General features: G+C 39.0%; 2 protein-coding genes across 2 annotated transcripts in view; one reads left to right on the top strand and one right to left on the bottom strand.

Moving 5' to 3' along the window:
- The first annotated feature begins 5,195 nt into the window (after positions 1–5,195).
- Positions 5,196–14,663, top strand: gas2b (growth arrest-specific 2b). Its single transcript, XM_020606264.1, has 7 exons — positions 5,196–5,418; positions 5,681–5,813; positions 5,970–6,100; positions 8,014–8,077; positions 8,961–9,516; positions 9,619–9,726; positions 14,451–14,663. The coding sequence occupies exons 1-7, from the start codon at positions 5,196–5,198 to the stop codon at positions 14,661–14,663; spliced, it is 1,428 nt and encodes a 475-aa protein (XP_020461920.1).
- A 3,996-nt stretch (positions 14,664–18,659) lies between these two features.
- tmem276b (transmembrane protein 276b) overlaps positions 18,660–23,182 on the bottom strand; it is a 9,272-nt gene continuing 4,749 nt past the window's right edge. The window contains exons 2-4 of the mRNA XM_020606829.1: positions 22,248–22,361; positions 20,337–20,474; positions 18,660–20,104 (exon numbers count right to left, since the gene is read on the bottom strand). Coding sequence (XP_020462485.1) covers positions 19,857–20,104; positions 20,337–20,474; positions 22,248–22,361 — 500 coding nt within the window. The 3' untranslated portion in view covers positions 18,660–19,856. The remainder of the gene's footprint in view (positions 20,105–20,336; positions 20,475–22,247; positions 22,362–23,182) is intronic.

Below are 23,182 nucleotides of genomic sequence, written 5' to 3'. Positions count from 1 at the left end.
AGACAGGATGTGACTCCCGCTGAGTTTAGACTCAGGTTTGTGCTCATTGTGTCAGAAGCTCCTCTGAAGCAAAAATCCACTCAAAGGGCTCATTGTGTTTTAATTTCAGGGCAAATACAAACATTTTCAAATGTTTTGATAATATCCAATCTTATGTGTATGTAGCATGAAGTGAAACTAATGCAGCAGAACACACTGGTTAATATTCACAGTGGCATCAGATGAATGCTAACCAGAACAAATGAGCCAGACGGAGGTTTACTTATGGAGGAAGAGGGGAGGGTCTGATATAGGTAGTGACATGAGGGACTCCTCCCCTGGGAGAGGGCTACAAATGAACCAGCAGCCACACCTGGGACTATACCACACACACACACACACACACACACAGAGGACATAGAAATATTGGGGTTAGCTTGTGGTTGCCTCCACCACCTACCTGATTGATTGAAGCCCTGAAGCTGCTTTCTGCGGCTATTATAAAACAACAACAAAAAAACCCACATTATTTTGAGGAAGTGTAATTAACACTACGCTATCCTGGCAGCAGTAATCAAAACATTAATGATCAAATAAATCAAGTAATAGTAGAAGAGATTTTAGATGTCAGCACAGACGTAGCCTTTTTAATTCAATTCAATTTCACAAGAAGAACAAACATCTGAAATGAATTACATTATAAAGAATAATTATTATAGACTAACGTTAAAGTCACTATGTACAGGATGTAAAATTTCCTACTTGTTTGCCATCCAGTGGTACTGTCAAGAGAGTGTAGCAGCACCATAGACAGTATATAAGATGGATGATTTCTTGCCACTTTGCATTTTGCAGTCAGCTTCTATGCAGTATCAAAAACAAGTGAAGTAATGGTATCAAGCCACCAGTCGAAGCTCTCAAGTATCTTAAATTACCTGCCTTTTATGTCATAAAGGATCTGTTAACACAGTTAAGTTATTAAAAAACAAACTTAGTTAAAAAATGATCCTTTACACATAGATTGTGATAACATACACCTAAATGGCTGAAATCACCTCTTTGAAAAAATAGATGTGTACTTTGTATTTTTAGTTTGGCTTATGTCCTTTTTGCTAACATGAATGGGGCAGAGTTTATGACCTATACTGCAATCACTGGCTGACTGTGGTGGCTCCACTTCAGGAAGCTGTCATGTTGTCCATTTTTACAATACAGTCTTTGAAAAAGGCATGTGCATTGTAATATGTATCATAGCAGTCACCTTTAAAACATTAATAATTAATTAATATAAACAATATTACCCAAAATTTAATTTTGTTTCAGAGTATTTATCCTATTTCTAAAAATAATTGGAGTATAATTTATTCCTTTTACTGTTGATAATTTAAGTACATTTCCTATAATACTTGCATAAATACTTTTTTTTATTGTTTACATTGTAGTAATACTAGCTTTTCTGAAGTAAAGGACCTAAAGAACTCTTCCACCGCTTTCAAAGTGTTACCAGCAAAATGAACAAAGCATGTAAATTCCATGCTTTAATGTGATGTTTGGACTTTCATTATTACATTGCTACTAAAACCTTTTCCATCTATCTGGTCTCCAGAAGTTGTAAGTTGACACCACAAACTTGCAGGCATGTACAGGAGAGTTTGTTATAAACGGGACAGCCCCTCACACAGAGTTTACATTCATGTAGTGAACCTGAGGGTGAAGAACATCTGGCTCTGAGTGGTGTGTGCATGTCCTGTGAGAGGAGGAGAGAAGATGTTTTTATGAAAAAGGAAATCTTTTAAGGAATCCTTCTGTTACCACTGGTGTTTGGTAAGTATATTTTGTATGATAAAGTTATTATGTAAATACCCTCACTGAAAATGTTGTATTTATCATATATCATATAATATTAACATATCATTGGATACACTGTGTGTCATTCATGCATGAAGAGAGAGCAAGCTTAACAGCTTATATTCTGTTTAGGTTATTATATAAACTGACCACACTTTTACATATAAAGCTTGATCTGTAAAGTAATGTATAACTATGGCTATGAAACAATAATGTGGAGTAAAAAGTACTTTCCATTCACGTGTAGTGGAGCCGAAGTAAAACGTATCATAAACAGAAATGCTAAGAAAAAGTGCACGTACCTTAAACTGTATTTAAGTACAACACTTGAGTAAAGGTACTTAGTTCCAAAACCTTCCCTCAATAACAGCTACTATTGGGTATTTTACTATTTTTACAAAAGTTATTTATTTACAATATGTTAGTGTTTGAAAGTAGGTCAGGAAACATAAGTTTTTTTTTGTTAAAATGTAAAATAATCTGCCTGCTTATGACAAGGAAATCACAGCAGTAGCAGAATTTAAAGTGATTTAAAACTACACAAAACCTGATCAACATAAAGTTATATATATAACAGGATGTGGTCTGCTGTGGCGGTCCCAGCTTCCTCCTCCCTCTGAAGGTTTCTTCTTTATGACGCCTCCTCCTTTTTCTTCTCTTCCTTGAACAACAACACCACTGATCTCCTCAGCGACCCATCAATCCTGCCACCCAATGCTTTCAAGGTCCTGCCCTTCACCCATTTGACACCTTGGCCAAGGCACTCTGCTGGATACTGCTCAACAACCATCCAGTCTCCTATCTTACTCATCTCCTCAATAACTCCCTCATCGTCTGTCCACCAGCCCCCCACTGCGTCGAGCAGAAGGTCTCACCTTTTTGGTGTCGGTCCCCCGACAAGACAGCCGGCCCCGCAGGCCTCCCTGCCTTCGGAGAAGCTGGAGTGGATCAACCTGGTGATTTCCAAATTCCTGTTGGCTCCTTCTTGCACCAAGCACCAGCTCCTCTCCCTGCTCAGTCACCTCAACTTCACACTCAGGATCATTCAACAGGGCCGTTCCCTCATTTCACATCTCCTTGCTCTTGCATCTGCAGTCCCTTCTGTACTCAGTCCAGTATGCCTATCTGATTCTTTGTGTATAGAGCTGTCATTCTGGTGACACCTCCTGGCTCACTGGAATGGCATCTCCTTCTTCTATAAGGATCTGAGTGCACACCCCTGGGACATTCAGCTCTACATTGAGGCTGCCCTATCAGCTGGTTTTGGGAGATCATATGGCCAACTGAGCTCTCAACATACCTTTGTTGTTTATGAAATCTATCCCATTGTCATCACCACGATTCCATTGGCCACAAGTGGACAAGGAAGTCAACCCTTATACACTCAGACAAGCACACAGAGGTCACCATCATTAATAAATCCCAGAGTGACTCTCTAGTTATTTCATTCATTCATTCGTCGCCTCACTTGGCTATCCATAATATACCAGTTCCTAATTAAAGACAAATACTTTCCAGGGCACTTCAACCAAGCTGCTGATGCTCTCTCTCATTTTTCTTACTTCTTCCACCACTGTACCTCAGCGATGCATTACATCCATTCAATACTTGTTATACAGTACATTCAGTAGTTTTACATCACTTTCTTTAAGGTGTTACAATCCTGCAACTGACACCTGAGACAGCACATCATTGATTTAAAGCTGCCTGCAGCCATTATTAATCTTCATACGTTCATTGTTGTTATTTTTTTATTTAATTTCAAACAATCAACACAGCGAGTGTTTGTTGAACTGACTTTGACACAAAATCAGAATGCGCAGTCCTGCAGGTAGCAACAAACTCAAGCTTTACCAGAATGTTTCTATAGAAATAGACATTCTTCATTGCTAAATGAAGATATGATTCTTTCACTGACAGATTTGCTACACCAGCTTTTTCCCAAAGTAAACCTGGGAGCTCTGCCCATCTGGTAGGGAAACAGAACTTTGTTAACTACTTGTGAAGGTAACTGTTTACCATAAGCTTTGGGAATGGACTTTGGTTTGATTCTCTCAAGACATCGGTGTGAAGACGTTCTACATGAAGCCATTCGTCAGTCACTCTGTCATCTCACATACATTCAGGTATTAATGCCATAGCTTCAGATCCATCATTTTGCACATTTTCAGGTAGGCTGGTATGTAATTTGTATCATTTCTCTTTTACAACCAGTTAGACTGTGAAGGTGTTTGACCTGATTGTGAAAATGCATTTAAATGCTATGAAATACCACTGAAGCCAGTCTTACTTTGGGAGCATTAAAAGCTGGGCAAAGTAGGAGAAGAGGAATAAAAACACTGACATGCATGGGCTTGTGTACGTGCTTGTGCACCAGTATGTGTGCTAAAAGGCACTGACACTCGGGGCTGCAGGAATATAAAGGCTGATAGTGTCTGAGAGTGGCACCAGCAGGCGACCTTTGCCTTGCCTTCCCAGCAGAGACATCCTGTAGCAAAGATGTGAATTTTGCACCTGGATGTTTTTTTTGGGATACAGAGGCTCTTATGCTTTGCTGGTCAACCTGTAAACCAGCCTCAGACTTGGCAGGAAGCCCCCTCCACATACGGTATTCTTCATCTCCATCCTACAGCTGCATGATGTGGTGACAAAGGAGTCTTTTCACTATGTCCAGTCAAGGCCACATGTCTACAACATCCTCACATCTAACTCACAAAACAACACAGAGTCATCAGGCACAACACTGACCATGGCTTAACTATTGTGCAATGTGACTTCATCTAGCAAGGCACCGCAGTGGCCAATAAAATATATGCAAGCGTACATGTACATTCCTAGTCATTTACTTTGGAAAATGAACACTGTGTTTTTATTGTTTACCTTATAAAGGAACGATGAAATAGTTTCCACCTCGATAACCTTCCAGAGTTGTAAAATCCTGCCTGTGCAGTGTTTTGTTGCATGAGAAGCCCTAACATCCACAAATACACTCTTACTATTGCAACCCCTTGTATTGTTTTAATGCAGGGTTGTTTCTGGTCTTAATCCACATTTAGTCTTGTTATTTAACAATGGAACTTTACAGTTAGTTAACTGGTACAATAGAGTTGTCTCTACTGCATATTACTCAGCAGACCCAGTGACCCACTACGTGTCCTGCTGTCTTAATTCCAGTTGACTAGCAGCAACTATTACTGGCAGTCAGAGCAGCATTATTTATTGCTGTAATCATTTCTCTTGTCCTTACTGGCCATAAAAAGATCCCTTCTTAAGGTGTCTCCTATGTAAATGATGGGGGTCAAAATCCACAGTCCTCTTTTCATTATCTCATCCAGCAGAGCCTGTGAAAGCCCTAGTGGAGCTGGAAAATGGACAGTGAAGCGGGAACAGTGAACAGTAGCCATGACAGCCCTCTGAGCCCGAAGTACCTGACTGGGTTAGGGAGTAACTATCTACCGGGGCAAAAGAACAGACACTCTGGACCGAGTCTCGCCAGTCCTCAAGAGTACAATGAGTGGCTGCCCTACCGTCATGATGCCAGCCTTCTGCCCATGAAGGAAGACCTGGCCTTCTGGCTCAACACCATGCTGGGTGAGACACTTCTCCTGGAACTCAGAACCTTAGTGTTTGTGATCGTAGAAGTCTGCCAAATTAAAAACTGGAAAAAAATCTTTTCTTTTACAAAATATTCAGAGCTGTATTGAATTTAGTAAAGGAGAAATTACCAATTTAAGCATATTCAGGTTACACCTATAACATCAAATATCACACCAGGCAGTCACAGTCATCCAAGTTAACAAGACATAACCATACTGTATATAATTCAGTGTGCATGTGTATGTTTCCACCTCAGATGTGGACCTCACAGCAGACAGTCTAATGGATAGGTTGGATAATGGTGTGCTCCTTTGTCAGCTGGCACAGCTGCTCCAGGAGAAGATGCTCCATGCCATCAATGACAAGGTGATACAGCAACACAAATCCATGCACATATTCATACAAACAACAGAGCCTACTGAGGCTGCTTATACTGTATCTGGGCAACTGAATAACACATGAAACAGCATAAAATCACTCATTAGTCATTCATTCCTATTACATTTGTGTGTATGTGTCTTGAAAACAACCTAGTGCTTTATAAGAAGAGTGATCCACTGGCGGGCTGATGCAACTTCTGGAACATTTTTCGCCCGAGACAACACTGCCAACTTCCTCTACTGGTGTCGAAAGATTGGCGTTGATCAGGCTTACCTTTTTGAGTCAGAGGATTTGGGTGAGTTAAGACCGGAGATTGTGTGTAACATTGTGTATTTAGGGAGCACTGACCTATTGTTTTTCCACAAGTGAATCATGTCATGCAGTACTTGTAGTAAGTGATTAAACTAAAATCTTTACACTTAACCTTATTAAAGTACGGTAAAACAAGCTTAAGAACTGTTTCTAGGCATGTCTTTCTTCAGCTATTCTATTTGGTGCGTGAGAACATCGCTTCTTCTTTTATTTTTTCTTCAGTCTTCCTTTTCTTTTTAGACTCTGCAGTACTTGTGTTTAGTGACAGACCTTGTCAGTGTCTTCTGTTTTGTCCACTTCCAGTCCTCTGGCTAGGTCTGAATAAATGTGATTGACTTAGCATAATGTGTCTTATTTACCTGATTCTCCAGCCTGTACAAGCACCAGCATTTTTCCAGTCATGGTTTAGTTTTGGGAACAAAAACTACATCTTAGCCTAAAGATAATATGTAACTGCTGGCACAAACGACCTGTGGACATGTATCATCCTATTTGTCAAAAGATTATTTGTTATGCATCTGGTGGTTAGTTTTCTGTACAGTTGTTTTACTTTCTTATTAAATGGTATTATCAGTGATATACAATGTCTTTACTTCTAAAACTCTAATATCTCAGTATCTATATATTTGTACCTATAAGGTAAACCTTTCTGCAATTTAAATTGAAATAAATTATTACTTTAGAGCAGGAGGATTTTATTTTGAGACAGTATGAGATGGGCTGCATCATTTTTGATCATTTAAAGGTGGTTTTATTAAAGTGAAAAAAAAAATTTTTAATTGATAGCTGAGTTTGTTGCACACCTCAAAACACTGCCCATTAAAGTGAACCAGTGTAAGTCAAAAAAGAATATGGAACATTTAAATTGCAAGATGATCATGACAATCACACTGAATGTGACTGTGCGTGATGATTACATGCTTCCAAGCGCTCAGACTCCCAGTGTCACACTTTCTCTGTGTAGCTAAGGAGAAAACAACTTGTCATTAACATAGTAACATTGCCCTGTGCCAGTGAATGTACTTTTCTCTATGCACTTCTTACTTGGGCATGTTCGTGCAAGGTGGAAGATACGTGAGAATCACAATGTGCAGGTTAATCCCACCAACAATAAGTTCCCACTGCAGGCAGACTGACCTACTTCAATTGAGTAAATGGGTGACAGGGAAAGTAAAACTAATGTACTTTGATAAGCTTTCCTGCCTCAGTGACATGAAAGCATCGATGATATACTTTTTAATCTCCTTTTCTTGAGCTGCCTATAGTTCAATGATAGAAGTCAAATACAGGTGAACAAAAATTTTAATTGTTAACAGTGACATTCACTCTGCTCATTATTTATTTATTTAGTTGTTGTTTTGTTCCATACATGGAAGATTGCTCACCATATACTGTAGTTGAACACACTTTTATGTGTCCTAAACCAGTGGTCATTTTAAGCACCCACGTCAAATATCACACCATTTAATGACTATTATCAGGACCACAGATGTGAGGTAGGGCCCTACCTCCCACTCAGCTCACTTTGCTGTAATCATGTGCTGAACCTTTGCTATCATGGTCATATGTCAGTAATACACATGAACAAAAAGTACTCGGTTAGGTTTAGGGAATACCATGTGTGACCACTGAGAAAAATTAGCAGGAAGGTTGAGCGATGGTGGCATACCCAACTCTGTTAATGCGGCATAACGTTGTCTCCCACCTATTCACCACAACCTCAGCCCTATGACGATTTTACTGCTCTTCAAAAGACGTCACCATTGGTGAATGTTGCGTCTGTATCCTGAAATGTGTCCTCACAAACAGGAGTTTACATCTTTCTTTTCAGATGAGTGACTTTTTTTCTGCCCCCCCACCCTCTTTGTTTGTACCTTATGCATGTGTCGTGTAAAGTCCTGCAGAGGCAACCTCGAGAGGTGTGCCTGTGTCTGATGGAGCTGGGACGGATTGTAGCCAGGTAACTAGCAAAAAAAACTGTCCCATCCATGTGACTGTTCCTGAAAAGTAAAGTGAGTAGTGCTGTATTCTGTAGACTGAGCATTTCAAGTGTCCTTTGTCTACTGGCAAAAACAGAACACCTAAAATTTGCATTTACATACATTTAAATGACCAAAAATTAGCAAAGCAGCAGTTTTCCACTCCAGCAGTTCTCAACTTTTAATATTTGCTTTTTATATCTTCCACAGCTCTTTACAGATTAACTCATTCATACCATCACCACCATTTTATACCAGTTTCTATATTTAGTTATTGATTCATTTATTCTTTCATTCATGTGAAGTGTCAGTGATTTGGTTTGGTCATGTCATGCTACCACAAGCTGAATATTTCAACCTTTTATCCAACTTTTTTTTATTTAAATGGTTATTCATTACTTTTGTCCATTTTACTATTTATGCATTGCTTTTAGCTGCTCCATCTATTTATTCATTACTTTATCTATTGAAAAAAATGATCTTTTTGTTAGCTACCTATGTTAACTATGTTAGGTAACTATTTAAACTATTAACAATTTCATTTTAAATTGGATTGAAATTTAATTTAAAATTTATTTTCTGTGTTTTCAGCTGTTTCAAACTCTTTCCTGCTGCATTTTTATGCTTAATGACTTTTTTTTTAATCACAACATGGTACTCAGTTAAAGCTGAGTCAATATTTGGATATATTTTACTCAAATCAAACTGTACAATTTGTTTCAACTTAGAGCTACTCGACTACCTTTCGACATACTCTCGGAGGTTACAGTATCCCCTGTTGACAATCATTACTCGCTGCTGTGAATATACGGTAGCTTTGATTTATCCTTATCATACTGACATATTTTCATATATTATACTCAGATATGGAGTGGAGCCTCCAGGACTGGTGAAACTGGAGAGAGAGACAGAGATAGAAAGGGAGGAGGCAGGTGGCTTATCGCCATCACCCCCCTCCCCCCTCTCCTTTTTTCCTCCCACATCACTGTATTTGCCATCACAGTCATCCTTTCTCCGAGGCCCCTCTCCTCCTCCACCTGTGGCCCTCACTCCAAGCACAACCTGTCTGGCTGAACCCCTCACTGCCTCCCTCGCCTCTGATCTTCAGTCAGCTACAACAGATCCAGCACCTACATGTTCATCCCCTCCTCAGTCCTCCCTCACAGCCTCTAACCCTTGTACAACCACAACCTCAAAACAAGCACCTTTGTTCTTTTCATCTTGCGCCACTTACACATCTGCTTCACCACCCTCGCCAGGCCAAACCCTGCTGTCCACTGTCTCCTCTACCACAATAAACAACCGCACTCCCACAACTGCACCTCCCATCACCTCCGCACCTGGAGCTCGGACTCCTCGATCATCCAGAAAATCCACCAGCCGGAGGAGTGCGGGCGCTGACAACATTTTGGATGATATTGTGTGTATTTTATTTCCAATGAAGTTCATTTCACTTCAGTTTACAGATGTTAAAGGCATGTACTGTATTTTATTTGTCTTCTCTTGGTCTAATCTGTTCCAGGTGAGAAAGATTATTGAAAATCCCCCCTGCTGCTGTCCCACCAAGTTCCTCGTTGAGAAGCAACCTAAAGGCTGCTATCGCGTTGGGGATAAAGTTCTTTACATACGGGTGAGTAAGTTCACATCAACCCTGTCTCATATCCCAGTTGACTTTGGGTGAGAGACAGGGTATACCTGGACAGGTCGCCAGTCTATCACAGGGCTGACACTTAGAGACAGACACATACATCATCAGACACATCACACATACTTACACTCACTCCTATGGGCAATTTAGAGTCCTTAGTAAACTAGTGAACTGAAAAACCCCTTGTTTCCTAAACCAAACCACACAAAGGCCTCAGAATATGAATCATGTGTCACAGCCCTGCACTTTATACAGCTATGATCCACCCTGACCTCTCTCCACACTTGATAAAATATCGCCACTGAACATAATCCAAGCAGCATTATATTTTCATCAAAACATAAGATGCTAAACAAATTACAAACAAACAAATTATAAACCAAATCCAAAGGCTCAGCCAGTGAAAATGCATCATAGATGTTACAACACATAATGAGATGTGAGGATCGAAGGCCCTCAGGTTAATAACCAACAGATGAGTCAGCAACAAGTGCAATGTGTCACAGTGAGCATTTGGGATAGAGACATCAGTTCTTTTCAGCCTCTCTGAGTCGTGCTCCACCTGTATGTGTCAGTACAAAGGCTGGTGGAATGGCCTTCTGGGAGGCGGAGTTGCTTGGCAACCAGTGGTTGGGATAAGACTGTGCTGACAATGATTTTATTCAATACTCAAACCTTCAGCAAAGAGTTCAAACCTAAAGAAAAAACAAACATGTCTCTTTCAGAATGATTTTGGGAGAACAAATGGCTGCTCCTGGGGGAGTCCACGTCCACCTCTGTAGGGAGGCTTTTGAATATACGAGGAAGATTTGACTTGATCTATACAAAGACCAATTGTAACAGACTCAGTCCACACTGTATATAGTATATTGGCTAAATAAACTGTTATCTTTACATCCATAAAACTACATTTTGGTGGCTAACCGCTCACTAGTTTAAACTATTTTTGTTAACATTATTGAAAACCACATTGACCCAGCACTCTCTAAACTGGTAATCAATGCTGTCTGCTGTCTGTTTATCTGCTTACCACAGATCTACTTTTCACTGACTGACTAGCATATTTTTACTGCCCATTTAGAAAATTATGCCTGCATTCACCACACAGAACAGCTGCTTCTCCGCGTCAGGCCAGTCACTAACATGGGGGCACGTGTTTCAACATCACATCAAAGAAACCGACTGACCAAAGCAGGTTATTATACCATGGTCATGTCCAGGAACATGCATTTATGTTATGAAAATTAAATGTAGTGAAAAAGAAAACCTTTTTAGTTATTTTATATTTCAACATTTCATTTTCTACAGTGTCTCAAATGTTGACCTTTTGTGCCCACTTTCTCTACACAGCTTTGTAAAAACAACATTTCACCAAAACTGTGTCCATCAGTAATAACTGGAGTGTAGACACGACTGGCACTGCTCCCTTCTCCTTTCTCCTTGTTCACAAACACGCCTCAGCTGTGTGAATAGAGCGCTGCAGCCCATCGACCCTGATGCCATCCATTACCTTGAAGCCCTCAGCTGCTTACATGTGTGCAGGGAGACACCATAAACCTCAACGATAATCCTTGTGAGAGTGTGCCGTTCAGTGTGCACAGACCTTTTAAAAGAGCAGATACTATTGATTACCGAGCCAGAGTCATTAGTGAGGGGTTTAATCAGACAGCTTGTTAATGAGCGGCTGAGCATGACCGCCCCTCCTTGCATGTAAACTTTCTACACCACCTCTCCCCCCCGTCTCTATTCCCTATAGAGGCTATTCAATCACGCTGGCCCTAGAGTGTTCCACCATTCTTTGGTGTTAAAAGAGAGGAAGGCTTTTCTTTCTTCTCTGTGCCCAATTAGGCTCTCTTTTAGCTTTGTACCAGGAGCACTGTCTGACTGTGTCAATGGAGGGAAAAGACATTCAAACACCTCACCATATCATGTCATTCAGTTTTTTGTTTACCTTGCTATCTAAATAAAAGATGCATCTAAAAAGTAAAATGAAAAGATCTAGTTTTGAAGACTGCTGAGTAAAATAGACTAAGTGAAGATAGTGAAATGGTTTTTCTTGTGTTCATCCCTACTTTGTGGGAGACACCACATCATTATCCTCCTCAAATGTCCTTGAGCAAGCGACTGACTCCACAGAAACTCTCAGGTCTTTGTCCTGTAGGAGGCCCTCACCTTTGACCTTACAGTGGAAAAGGAAACAGAAAATATGATTACTAATATTATAGTGCAAAAGTTATTATTCCTAAATAACAACCATTATAAAATAGTTAAAGAAAAAGCTGATGTGATCATTGGGAAAAACCTCTATCAGTGTTTATCATGTTCAGACTAGAGTCTGTGTTAAGATAAAGTCCACCCGGGCCTGATCAGATTGTCTTTTGATTTGCAGGGATTTTGTCAAAAACTAAAATATTCACCAAAGTTGTTACAGTTCATCCTGTTGAGAACATGAAAATCTGTACAAAATTAAGCAGCATTTTAAAATGTCTTATTAAAAACCTTTGGGATTCAGCATATGGAACACGTGGCTATGAATAATCAAATGGCAGTGAAAAATAAACTTCATGGAGATAAGCAAGAAAGTGTTTTTTAGTGATTACACTTCGGGAATTTTATGTATCCTCATTAAGTGCAGGCCCACATGAAGATGGTGGTGGTGGAGTAGAGCCAGCAGGTGGTTGATGGACACCATCTAGCTTATGGAGGTGATGGCGAGGAGGTGGGTCACATAATCATATTTAAAAAAAAACTGTCAAGGGACTACGAAAGCCACTAAGCCACCACTGAGTACACCCCTTGAGCAGCTCTATAAAATATTGTGCTAATCAATCACCAAAATGAAACACTGGCCCCACAGATCTTTATAATCCTAGAACTCCTTCTATCCTTTAGCCCTTGTTTCTGTAAGAAAACAAACCTACATAAAAACTAAAAGAACAGAACAAAACCAATAGTTTAACACTATCTTTCAGAAATTTTAAAGGCTTGTACAAAGTCTAATAAGTGTGTAAATATCTATCATTACCATAAAACGTACAAGGGCCGACTGTACTAAAAAGCAGAGTCAGACACAGTGGATGTGGCTTAAGCCTGCCTCTTACTGGCTGCTCTTCAAATGACTCCTCTTCTCCGAGTGCACCTTTCAGCAGAAAGGAGAGAAGGAATCAATGGAGCTGCCAGGGACGACACAGGGGAATCCAGACTGTAGTTTATGGGCTGTAGACGTAGCACACTTTGTACAGAGACCTGAAGGGGGAGGAGAGCAGTAGAGATAAAAATAAAGGAGTCTGCCCTACAAAGAGAGCTAGTGTGTGCTGACTGATTTTTTTTTTTTTTTTTTACAGCATCATCAGTTTTGTAGCTATTCAGGTCAATAACATGTCCCTGCTTTAAAAATGTTCTTATATAGAATATACAGTAGAGTTCAGCTAAATGAATATTTTAAAAAACATATATAATGTATATCCCAGTTAATATTCTTACTTTGTTCCAGTCAAACACTCAAGCATCCACAATACAAAAACAACTCATCTGAAGCCAGAGAACAACCAAGTGACACAGTGGGTTAATATAAACTCTTACATGACAACATCAGATTAAAGGTTTCAAAGCTAGTTTTATTGGCTGATGAAACAGTTAAGAAACCACAAGAGAGACCACATGAGAGAAGATGCTGACAAAAATCATATCTAATTGAAACTGAGCAGTTTACATTTATATATATCATTTTCCTTTCTTTGTAAAATACCCCTTGGATGATGACTGAATTTTTGAGAACGATGGCCAGTCAGAAGGATATTCCCTTGGGTAGTTCAGGTTGTCAGACCTGACCCCTGTCAACCTCAACATTTTAATCTGCAGGATGACAGCTGAGGCAGAGCACGTCTGGCCTGTGTCCCTTGCTTGTGTCTGCGCTCGTACCTTTGATTTTTCTTATCCTACACACATGACACGCACCTCCCCATATAAGATGAGTAGATCTGCTTGTATTATCACGTTCTTAATGGCTTCATAATGAAGGGTTTATTAGTGATAAGGCAAGAGGGGGTGGTCCATTGCTGACAGGACAACGGATGGCTTTGAAAGGCCTCCTGGGAATGGGAATGTCTACTGGGAGTTGAGGGTCTGCGCTGAACTCATCTCAATTTCTCCTTCCATTTTTTTCCAGGCCTCATATTGTGGCAGTGGTTGCCATGGCAGCAGTTGGTTTTCACTGTAAAGAGGGCTTTCTGTGAAGGATGTGTTGATTCAGATACAACTGACCTCTCTGCATTTACTGTTAATAGATAGACTGGCTCTATAGCAGTCATTTCATATTTTAAAAAGTGCTTATTAGGTGGTTTGTGTTGCAGGTCTGTGTGGATGTGCCTTTCTGCATCACTGCATGTGTGTGTATGCATGTTCATATGTGGATTAGTCCTGTGTGTGTGCTCAGCTGGTACCACAAGGTGTTTCATTTGGTTTAATGAGATTTTGGCAAATCTATGCGAGAGATTGTTTGCCTTTCATAGCCAGAGCTACACATGCACAAGAAGCATGTGTGTGTGTGTGTGTGTGTGTGTGTGGAGGGAGGGAAGGGGTCTTGTCATCACCATTGCTTTTCATATGATTGAGAATTCATAAACATCCTGGCAATAACACAGACAGAGAATGGATGGAAACTTTATTGCTTATCCTGACTGCACTGTCTCCTGTCACCTTTGTAGATGCTGAACGAGCGTCACGTGATGGTACGTGTAGGCGGAGGCTGGGAGTCCTTTGTAAGTTACCTGCAGAAACACGACCCCTGTAGAGGAGGAGCAGGATTAGCTGCCAGGTCTGTGGTCAGGGTCTGTAGGGACAACATGACACCACCCAGGCTGACCATCTCACCTGACAGCTACATGGTGGTCGGTGCCCATTACCGTGGCAAGAAGTAGACTCTCAAACTGCTCACTTTAGCTTCTGGCTCAACTTAATCAGATCAAACTGTACAAGGTCTGTGATTTAACATATAGTTCAAATCACTTTTACCTCCAATTTAAAAGGCAATCCAGCTTTTTTTTTTTAAAGTTGTATATATAATTATCCAACCTACTGTAACAACTTGGCAGTGGAACTAGTATGTATGAGCTGATTAGCTGAAAATGAATTAGCAGCTATTTTAGTAATCAATTAATTTCCTCAATCGCTTAAAAAAGGCCAATTATCTTCTGGTTTTAGCTTCTTCATTGTGACTACTCGATGGTTTCATGTCACATATGATCATAGGTTTTGGACTGTTGGTTGAATAAATCAAGCAATCTGATTGCATCACTGTGGGCTGTGACAAATCAGAACAGGAACTTTTCACAAATGTCTGGCATTTTACAGACTAAATGATATAATATTTGCCAAAATAACTAGTTGACAATTATACAATAATTGTTCATTTTAGCCTTAGTTGTTATATATTGTACAGTATATCATACCATATAGTCATCATCTTTAAATAAAATGTTTAAGGAACGCATGGGGTACTATATGCAGTAATATCATTAGAGTTAAGTTGTACATTATATATTGTAATGTTGTAGTGTAGTTAGTAAACATATTGCTACCTGTATGTGTATGTAGTAGTCTGAGAAGCAGTCCATGCAGAGTGACTTTCAGGTGTGGCATTGTTTTTCTGTATTTTACCTGTTTAAAATAAATTTAATTGTTTCAAACATATGTTTGAATTTTGTTTTAAAGCTAGAAAAGAAAAAAACAATCTTGCATTTGTCACATTTGTCATGTCAGGCTTAAAATGGCAAAAGCAGAAAACATCCAGTCCTCCCTCTAGATGGCACCATGTCCTAAGCGACAAAGGCTGGCCCTCGCCTCCATGCTTGTCTGGATGGTGGTGCTGTCAACACTGCAGTTGTGATTGTATCTTACCTCCTGAGGAGATTCATCTCTTAGTTGGCTGAAAATCTTTTCTCAGTTTTACCTCCGTAAACTACCCCATCACCATAGATTCAACAGTGCAAAACACACTCCTGCAGCCAGGTAAGGGGAGTCACAGGTTCAGAAGTGGGGGAGATTCACACACAAGTCTGCAACTTTGGAAAGAAAAACTGCTGAATTAGAGCACAAACACCGAAAATCACCACACATTAGTAATTACATATTTTATTTCAGTAAATAAATTATTTAAAAATGGACACACGTTTTTAATATATTGAAAGAAACTACAGTAACTGTAATGAGATCATGCAAGACTGTCTTTTTAGTCCCCACATAACATCTGCAGTGGATTGAACCAGTATAAATGACTTGTAGAAAATACAGTAATAGCTGTGCTACTGAAGTGCCACTCTAAATGGTGACATTTTCATAGGGCATCTCTCACTGCACAGAGTACATTTCTACGCTCCTCATGAAACACAGGAAGTTGCCACTTTAGAGGGACTTCATAACAATTTCCAATTCACTAGCTAGGGCCCACCCTCAGTGTATGAACGAAGAATGGTGCTTGATGTAGACTTAGTTATGAGCTGCAGTTATGGGGAGAAAGGCTTTGGGGATCTGCACCACTCTCAGGCACTGGTAGACCCCCTGCATGAAAGGGGAGAGAGAGGACAGAAAGATGCAGACAAAAGAGGAGGGTGGGTTGGTTTTTTGGTGGTTTAAATATGACTGGAAGAGGACGGGGTGTGAGCTTCAGGCATGCCCTACTCCTGTACTTCTCCAATACACTGTTACACTGTGCTGACCTCATTTGTTCTCTAATGTTTTGTAAACTTGCTACAGTGTGCTGCTGTTCTTCTGTAGTGAAACTCAGTCCAATCAGTATCCATTTTTTTGAGATACAGGGACTTAGATATGTCCTTTAGTGTTCTTTGACAAAGTACTGCACATGTGTAGTGGCTGCACATCAGTGCTGAAAAAGTCTAATTTTCCCACCTGTAATACACAAAAAACTTATAAGAGTTATATGCAAATGCACTGCAGTCCTCACAACACATTATGAGTATACATTACAGTTTACTGATTACAGTAATACTGTACTTATATTATTGTGTATCAGTTTGGCTGTGAATTTAAACTCTATAAAACCAAAACACCAAACAGCATTGCATTCTGTGAGTTGTAGGACATCAGAAAATACTCTGACTAAATTGTCAGTGTTTCTAGGCCATAGAAATATTTTCATATTCTTGTTTCTGGCATAAATATTTTCACAATAAAAGCTTGGACCAAGTGACCTTAAAACACACAGCATGGCATGAATCCAAACCCTTTGTAAAAGACACAACAGGGGGCTGATTACATACTCTAATTATCTTTTGCTCCCATATGTGGCCTTGCAAACATATAGTGTATCATTCCACCTGCTCAGACTTCACTGGTTCACTGGTTCACTGGCCCAGCGAAGTGCAGATTCAACAACACATGGAAGAGACAGGTTTCAATCACACCTCAATTAATTTCTTCGACCTCTGTAAAGTGGGAGCCTCGTGTGGAGGTTAATGGTGATGGTGAAAGGACTGAACATCACATACAGTGTTGTCAACACACATTATAATACCTTGTTTTCTAAGAAAGTTAATTGACATAGCTGAATATTTTATGACTCATCTCCAGCAATCAACATTTATGAAAACTGCATCACACATGGCTATAATAGTCTTGTCTCATAAGATTTTAGCCTGAAAATTTCACAATAAGTTAGTTCTAGTGATTGGTGGGGGGTGGGGGGCACAATCATGTCTGCATAACAGAAAAGTGGCTGCTGTGGGTTATTGTAAAATCATTTCCATTAAACAAACTAAAGTCCTACACTCCATTTTCAAAACATATGATAAAGTGTACAACTTTAACATACGTACAAAAACAGGCATTTTAATGATTTGTACTAATGGCACACAACTCAGTGTGTGTACCACACATTATGGCACTTCCATTTTCAATTCAAAAATGTATTTTTCCATGAATGCATTACTTTATTTTTACCTGTTCTGTTGTTGGACAATAATGTTTATCAACACAACACATAAAATCAAGCCATTTTAGTATGAATAATAGTGATTGTCATTTTTGTGTTTTTCATGTGTGAATGTAGAATTAAAACACAAACTGAATACATGGCATGTATTTGGAATACAGCTTTTAACACATGTCAATGCAATTCTTATTTGTGCTTTTTTCAACATCAAATTTGGAGGTATTTTTAATCTAATGATGGAATCACAGAAGTCACAAACTGAATAATTTCTATGCTCTTATCACATAGTACATCATATGCAGTGTACCACTGAAAATATGTATTTGAGAAAAAAAAAACTGAAAAAAGATTTCCTCCTTAGACAAATCAAACTGTGAATATGGAATGGATTCATTCATTCATTTTGATCTTTATTATTTTATTTTTTGCTAATGCACCAACATCCACATTTTGAAAGTATATGTATATAGTGAACAGCTCCTCCTTCGTTTTCACTGTGCATTGCATTGTGGGACAGTGATTTCCAATTGCTGTATTATTTCCAACTATTTGCGCTTTTCTAACACAAGATTTAAAGGCAGTCTCAATTCAACTACTGACTCATAAAATTACATCTACTGAATTCTGCGGCTGATGTTTCTGTCTACCAATATACAGTATTAGTGTGTACTGAAATCTGCTTGGATGTCACGGTACATAAGTGTGTACACTGCATTATGTGCCAATTGCAAATATGCATTATGAAAAATGCCTTAATCCTTATGTAAAAAAAAACAAAAAAAAAACCTACTTTATAGATGATGTTCTGCATTGTTTCAGTTGGTACTAAGCCAGATTTTAGTCAGGACATGATTACACTGTGGCCCTCTACCCCCCTGTGATATTACTATGCTAAAGTATCAGTGTAGATGAGGACTAGGAATGCATCTTGTGCTTTTGTTTTTAGTGGGATCACTGAGGTTGCCTGTTTTTTTTTCTTTCTTTTAAAAAAGTCTCACTGATGTTAAAGTTAAAGGTAAACAATGAAGTAATGAAATACTTCCTCCACAACTTGGTTTTTGTTTTTCTCTCCTCAGAAAACAACAGTCAGATCAGTAACAGCACAGCAGAACTACATCACAGCTCAGCAGCCATTGTGATCGAATACTTTCTTTTACTTTTCACTCCTTTTTCATCAAGTACTACAAAATACTTTAATGTTGCTGAATCCAACATGGACTCATGCCTCTAGGTCCGTCCTTTAACTTTTCATCCCGTCTATACTGTCAACCATCTTTACTTCTAAACAAAGAAAACAAATATTTTTATTCAAAATCTATTTTACACAAACAATGATCTGGGTTTACACAGAGATGCATTTGTACATATAGAATCTTTAAGAAGCATGAAACAGTTTGCGTTTCAATGTGAATTGACTTGTTTACCATGTATTTTATCATACTGACCACATTACACGGTCCATTTTCTGCTCTGCAGAGGCTGCAGACATCTACCCCTGGGGTTCTTGTCTGATATCAGTAAGTGTGCTACACTAAAGATAAGCAATGGGCAGTCAATGCCAGATTTTTTTTTTTTTCATTACGAACAATAACACAGCACACATCACTCGAATGAAAGAGGAATGCTGACAGGATGCCTAATGTTTGTGTTTTTGTTTCTTTTCAAGGATTTCTCTCATGATTCTTCCAGAATAATTGGGCATGTGTGGAAAAGTTAGTGTATTTGTGTGCATGTGTGTGAGTGTGTGTGTGTGTGTGTGCTATGCGGGTGTGTATGTAGCTTTATGTATATAAGAGAGCACCATTTTAAGACAAATTCTCTTTAGAGAAAACAGTCAACTTTAGATCACTGTAAAGTCAGCAGGTCAAAAATCTGAACCAAACAAAGTCTTATTTGTGTTAAGCGAGCCGTGCCTCAGTGATATGTCACTGTAGGTGTAACGCTCGTTGTTCCTGGAGGTCCCTCTGGGATTTTTGAGATTAGGTGTGTTAGTTTGCTCCTTCTGTCACAATTCAGGCACACTGAACATTGACGGGGGATCGTGATGTCGAGGGCGGTGTGAGATGGTGATCAGACAAAAACTGTTTCAGAGTTAAACATCAAGGTTGGAAGGGTGTGGTTTGTGCGTTCCGCGGGTAAGTCGCCTCACGACGCCACGGTCCTGTCACACGGTTCCATTCTCTTGCCTCGGCTTGTGGGTTGTTGTACGGGTTGGTGTGCTCAGGGAGGGGGCCAAGGTGCACAGGAAGCCAGCCAGCAATGTGAGACCGAGGCCCCCCCAGGCACAAAACATGGACCAGCCATAGCCATGGCTAATGTCCTCTGGGAGGCCATACAGGTAGCGGGGGTAGCGGGATAACTCAAAGTTGATTCCTGCCACACATGTGCACAAGGAGATGATGCAGCATGTTCCTATGTGAGCAGAGAACACATGCAGCGATTTAAAATGGTTCCAGTTTGAATATTAAATTCCTACACATGCTGTGCATTTTACTGCAGGAAAGGAATCAGGTTACTGCAGGACATTGATCTACTGTCTTATGCTAACCCATAGATGCTTTCAGCTGACACCAAAGAAATACAGAAATTAAATAAAATTGTCTGCATGCTTGTGTGGATGTGGGCATGTATTCTCTCACAGTACCTCCCATGAGAAAGAGTAGCCCAGCTACATATTGCATGAGGTCATGCTGCTGGCAGCATCCCAGCACTCCAACAATCCAGCCAAAAAGAATAATGGACACAGCCATTCCCACAAAGCCAGCCGTCATTCTTCTTAGATCTGGAAGCAGAGACGCAAACATCACAGAGGCAATCGAAACTTACAGGTCCTGAACAACGAAAGGGAAGACTCTGATTTAAACTGGTGATTACTCTGAAAGGTTAGTATTATGGACAAATGCAGAATGTCCCCATGGTCAAAGTATGCTCAAACAAACTGGTGGGAAAATTAAAATATTGCCTTTATTTTATTTGTCAATACTGTAGGAAATCATTTTGCAGTGTGGTAAACCTGTAGTCTGTTAATCTCAAACTACAATGAAGATAGCTGAGCATCTAGTGCCACACTCTGTCAGCAAGGCGACGTGAAAATTATTAGATGATTACTTTAATTATACTGCCAATAAAAAAGGAGTGATACAACAACCCAACATCAGCTTTGAGCTTTAGCACTAGTATTATGCCTATTTTGTTTACTTAAACTAAGGCCTAAGAATGAACTGAAAGCAAATAAAAGCTCAGAACGAAATGAAACAGAAAAGCTATATGTTTTAAATTTATTATTCATTTACCGTTGAAAACTTTATCCTTTATTTATGTTGAGCTGCGTCTTTCACATTTCTGGAAACTGCTGTGCGCTTCCAAATTAAACAGTTCTTGCCAAACTTCTTGGAAATGTTTGTAAAGTATGGAACTATGCAATCATCTTTTATCATCAATAAGCTACAATAAAGGATAAACCTTTCATGGGTAATAATGATAGCAGTAAAGAGATATTTGTGCACATTGTACCTATTCTGTCTCTCTCTTTCTCTCTACCTATATGTATCTATCCATCCATTGATAAATTATGCTCAAATACTGTTAAGAATAAGACTAATAGCTTAGAAATGTTTAAATATGTAAAGCAGACCATATTACAGCAGGTTCACAGCACTGCATTTAAAACTGAAGTAAATTGCTGACACATCTATGTTCAACAATAAACAACACACTCAAAAGCAATAACACAAATGTACATCATACTGAAAAACACTACTGATAGAATCCAAGGTCAAACAGTTCTCTCCCACTGTCTTTTACAAAAACAATATTGTGTAAGAAATACAGGCCTATCTAAAGGTTTAAGCAGAGATTCATAAGTAGACATTGATCTGTCTGACTTTTTGTCTTCAGATAAGCCAGTGCTCCCCTTACCAATAATATTTACCTAATAAACACTGGTCATGAGTCTAGATGTGAGAGAGAGAGGCTTAAGGTCAGTGATATATTCCAGTATGAGGGGCAGTTGTGCAGTTTAAGTTAATAACCTGGCTGAGACTGACTTCTATGGGTTGAAAAGGAATGAAAGCACAAGGAGATAATGGCATCAATTGAAAAACATATTGTAACATATTTGAAATGGCAAAAACAAGACGGATTTATTCTTAAAATTTCCAAAATACAGTGTGTAACCTAAGAGAATCATTTACCATTAAAAAATAACAGGACCAAAAATCGTGCCTGGAGGTACGCCAGATTTCACATACATATAGTTAGGAAACTGAGGCAACACACAGCCAAATTGAAAGGAGAGACTGACTTGAGGATATATTTAAATTATAATTGAACAAGAAGAGAGAGAAAGAAGTGAATAAGGAACATGAGCACTGACTGTGATCATGGATTACTACCTTTACTGGATTTTTTTTCTCTTTTTTGCTCAAATAGTTTGCTAATTGAATACAGTAAAACCAAAAAGCAGAAAAAATACATGTGAATAAATATTAAATATGCAAAGAACAGAACCAACAATTTGAACCAACTCCATAAAGACAGACACTTTCAGACTTACGGAGTGCATGCCACTCATCCTGTCGTATGGTCTTTGTGATGTTGATGGGTAAATTTCGTGGTAGGACAGACGAAGAGTAGTGATACTTGACTGGTGTACATCTTTGAATTATTCCTAGCAAAAAAAAAAAAAAAGATAGTTTCAGTTAGTACTGGAGTGCAGATATCTTTAATACAAGTAGAGAGAGATGACAAAGAAAATAATTAAGCCAAACTCTCATTCTGAGCCTTTGCTCCTCTTGTGGAGTTATGAAATAATATATGCCTTAGAAAAGCTTCATATTTATTTTACATCCTCGCTGAGTTAAATTTATTGAGTTGGCCTTATTAATCTTGTGTTCCCAACCACTCCTACACTGTTATTAAGAGGGGCTTAGAGAACAATATGGAATAGGAATGATTCCACCAAAGACCATGAACAGAACCTTTATCGTTTCAGTTTAAATTGAATCTCTTTATATATACTTGAAGGTCAGTGCACTAAACTGCATTTGAAATGAACTATACAATATTCAAAGGCATAGCAAGCATGTAAGCCAGTTCCATACTTTACATGTAAAGTAATATATAAACTTTTTATACAACAGTCTTGCAAGATCCTCATGCATGACAGTTTTTTTTTTTCACAATTTGGAGAAGAACAGGGTGATTTGTAGACACTAGTGCACAGTACTTGGCAAATGCCCCTGGATCAGTGGGAAATGTAATAAAATTTTAAACGTTCAAAAATACTGATTAGATTTTTTCTATGTCAAAGCTCCAGCATCTATTATGTTTGAGGAATTTTAAGGCCTTTCCCTGGATGTTTGTGATCTAGGCTTTGATGCTGATGAATGTTCTCTGTTAATAGGATCCAAGGATACCACTGAAAAGAGTTGTTTTTACAACAGGGAGCTGTTTTAGTTTGATTTGATTTGATTTGATTTGATTTGATTT

This window comes from Monopterus albus, unplaced genomic scaffold (assembly GCF_001952655.1).
Source record: "Monopterus albus unplaced genomic scaffold, M_albus_1.0 scaffold4.1, whole genome shotgun sequence".
NCBI classification, from domain to species: Eukaryota; Metazoa; Chordata; class Actinopteri; order Synbranchiformes; family Synbranchidae; genus Monopterus; species Monopterus albus.
The sequence above is the reverse complement of the archived record's forward strand: the minus strand, read 5'-3'. Positions and strand labels throughout refer to the sequence as shown.

What these genes read in the sequence shown, in the direction of transcription:
- gas2b (XM_020606264.1), top strand. Translation starts at nt 5,196, where the DNA reads ATGGACAGTGAAGCGGGAACAGTGAACAGTAGCCATGACAGCCCTCTG. An exon ending in CTGGCTCAACACCATGCTGG is followed by an intron (nt 5,419 to 5,680) that starts GTGAGACACTTC and finishes TTTCCACCTCAG; the next exon opens with ATGTGGACCTCACAGCAGAC. An exon ending in ATAAAGTTCTTTACATACGG is followed by an intron (nt 9,727 to 14,450) that starts GTGAGTAAGTTC and finishes TCACCTTTGTAG; the next exon opens with ATGCTGAACGAGCGTCACGT.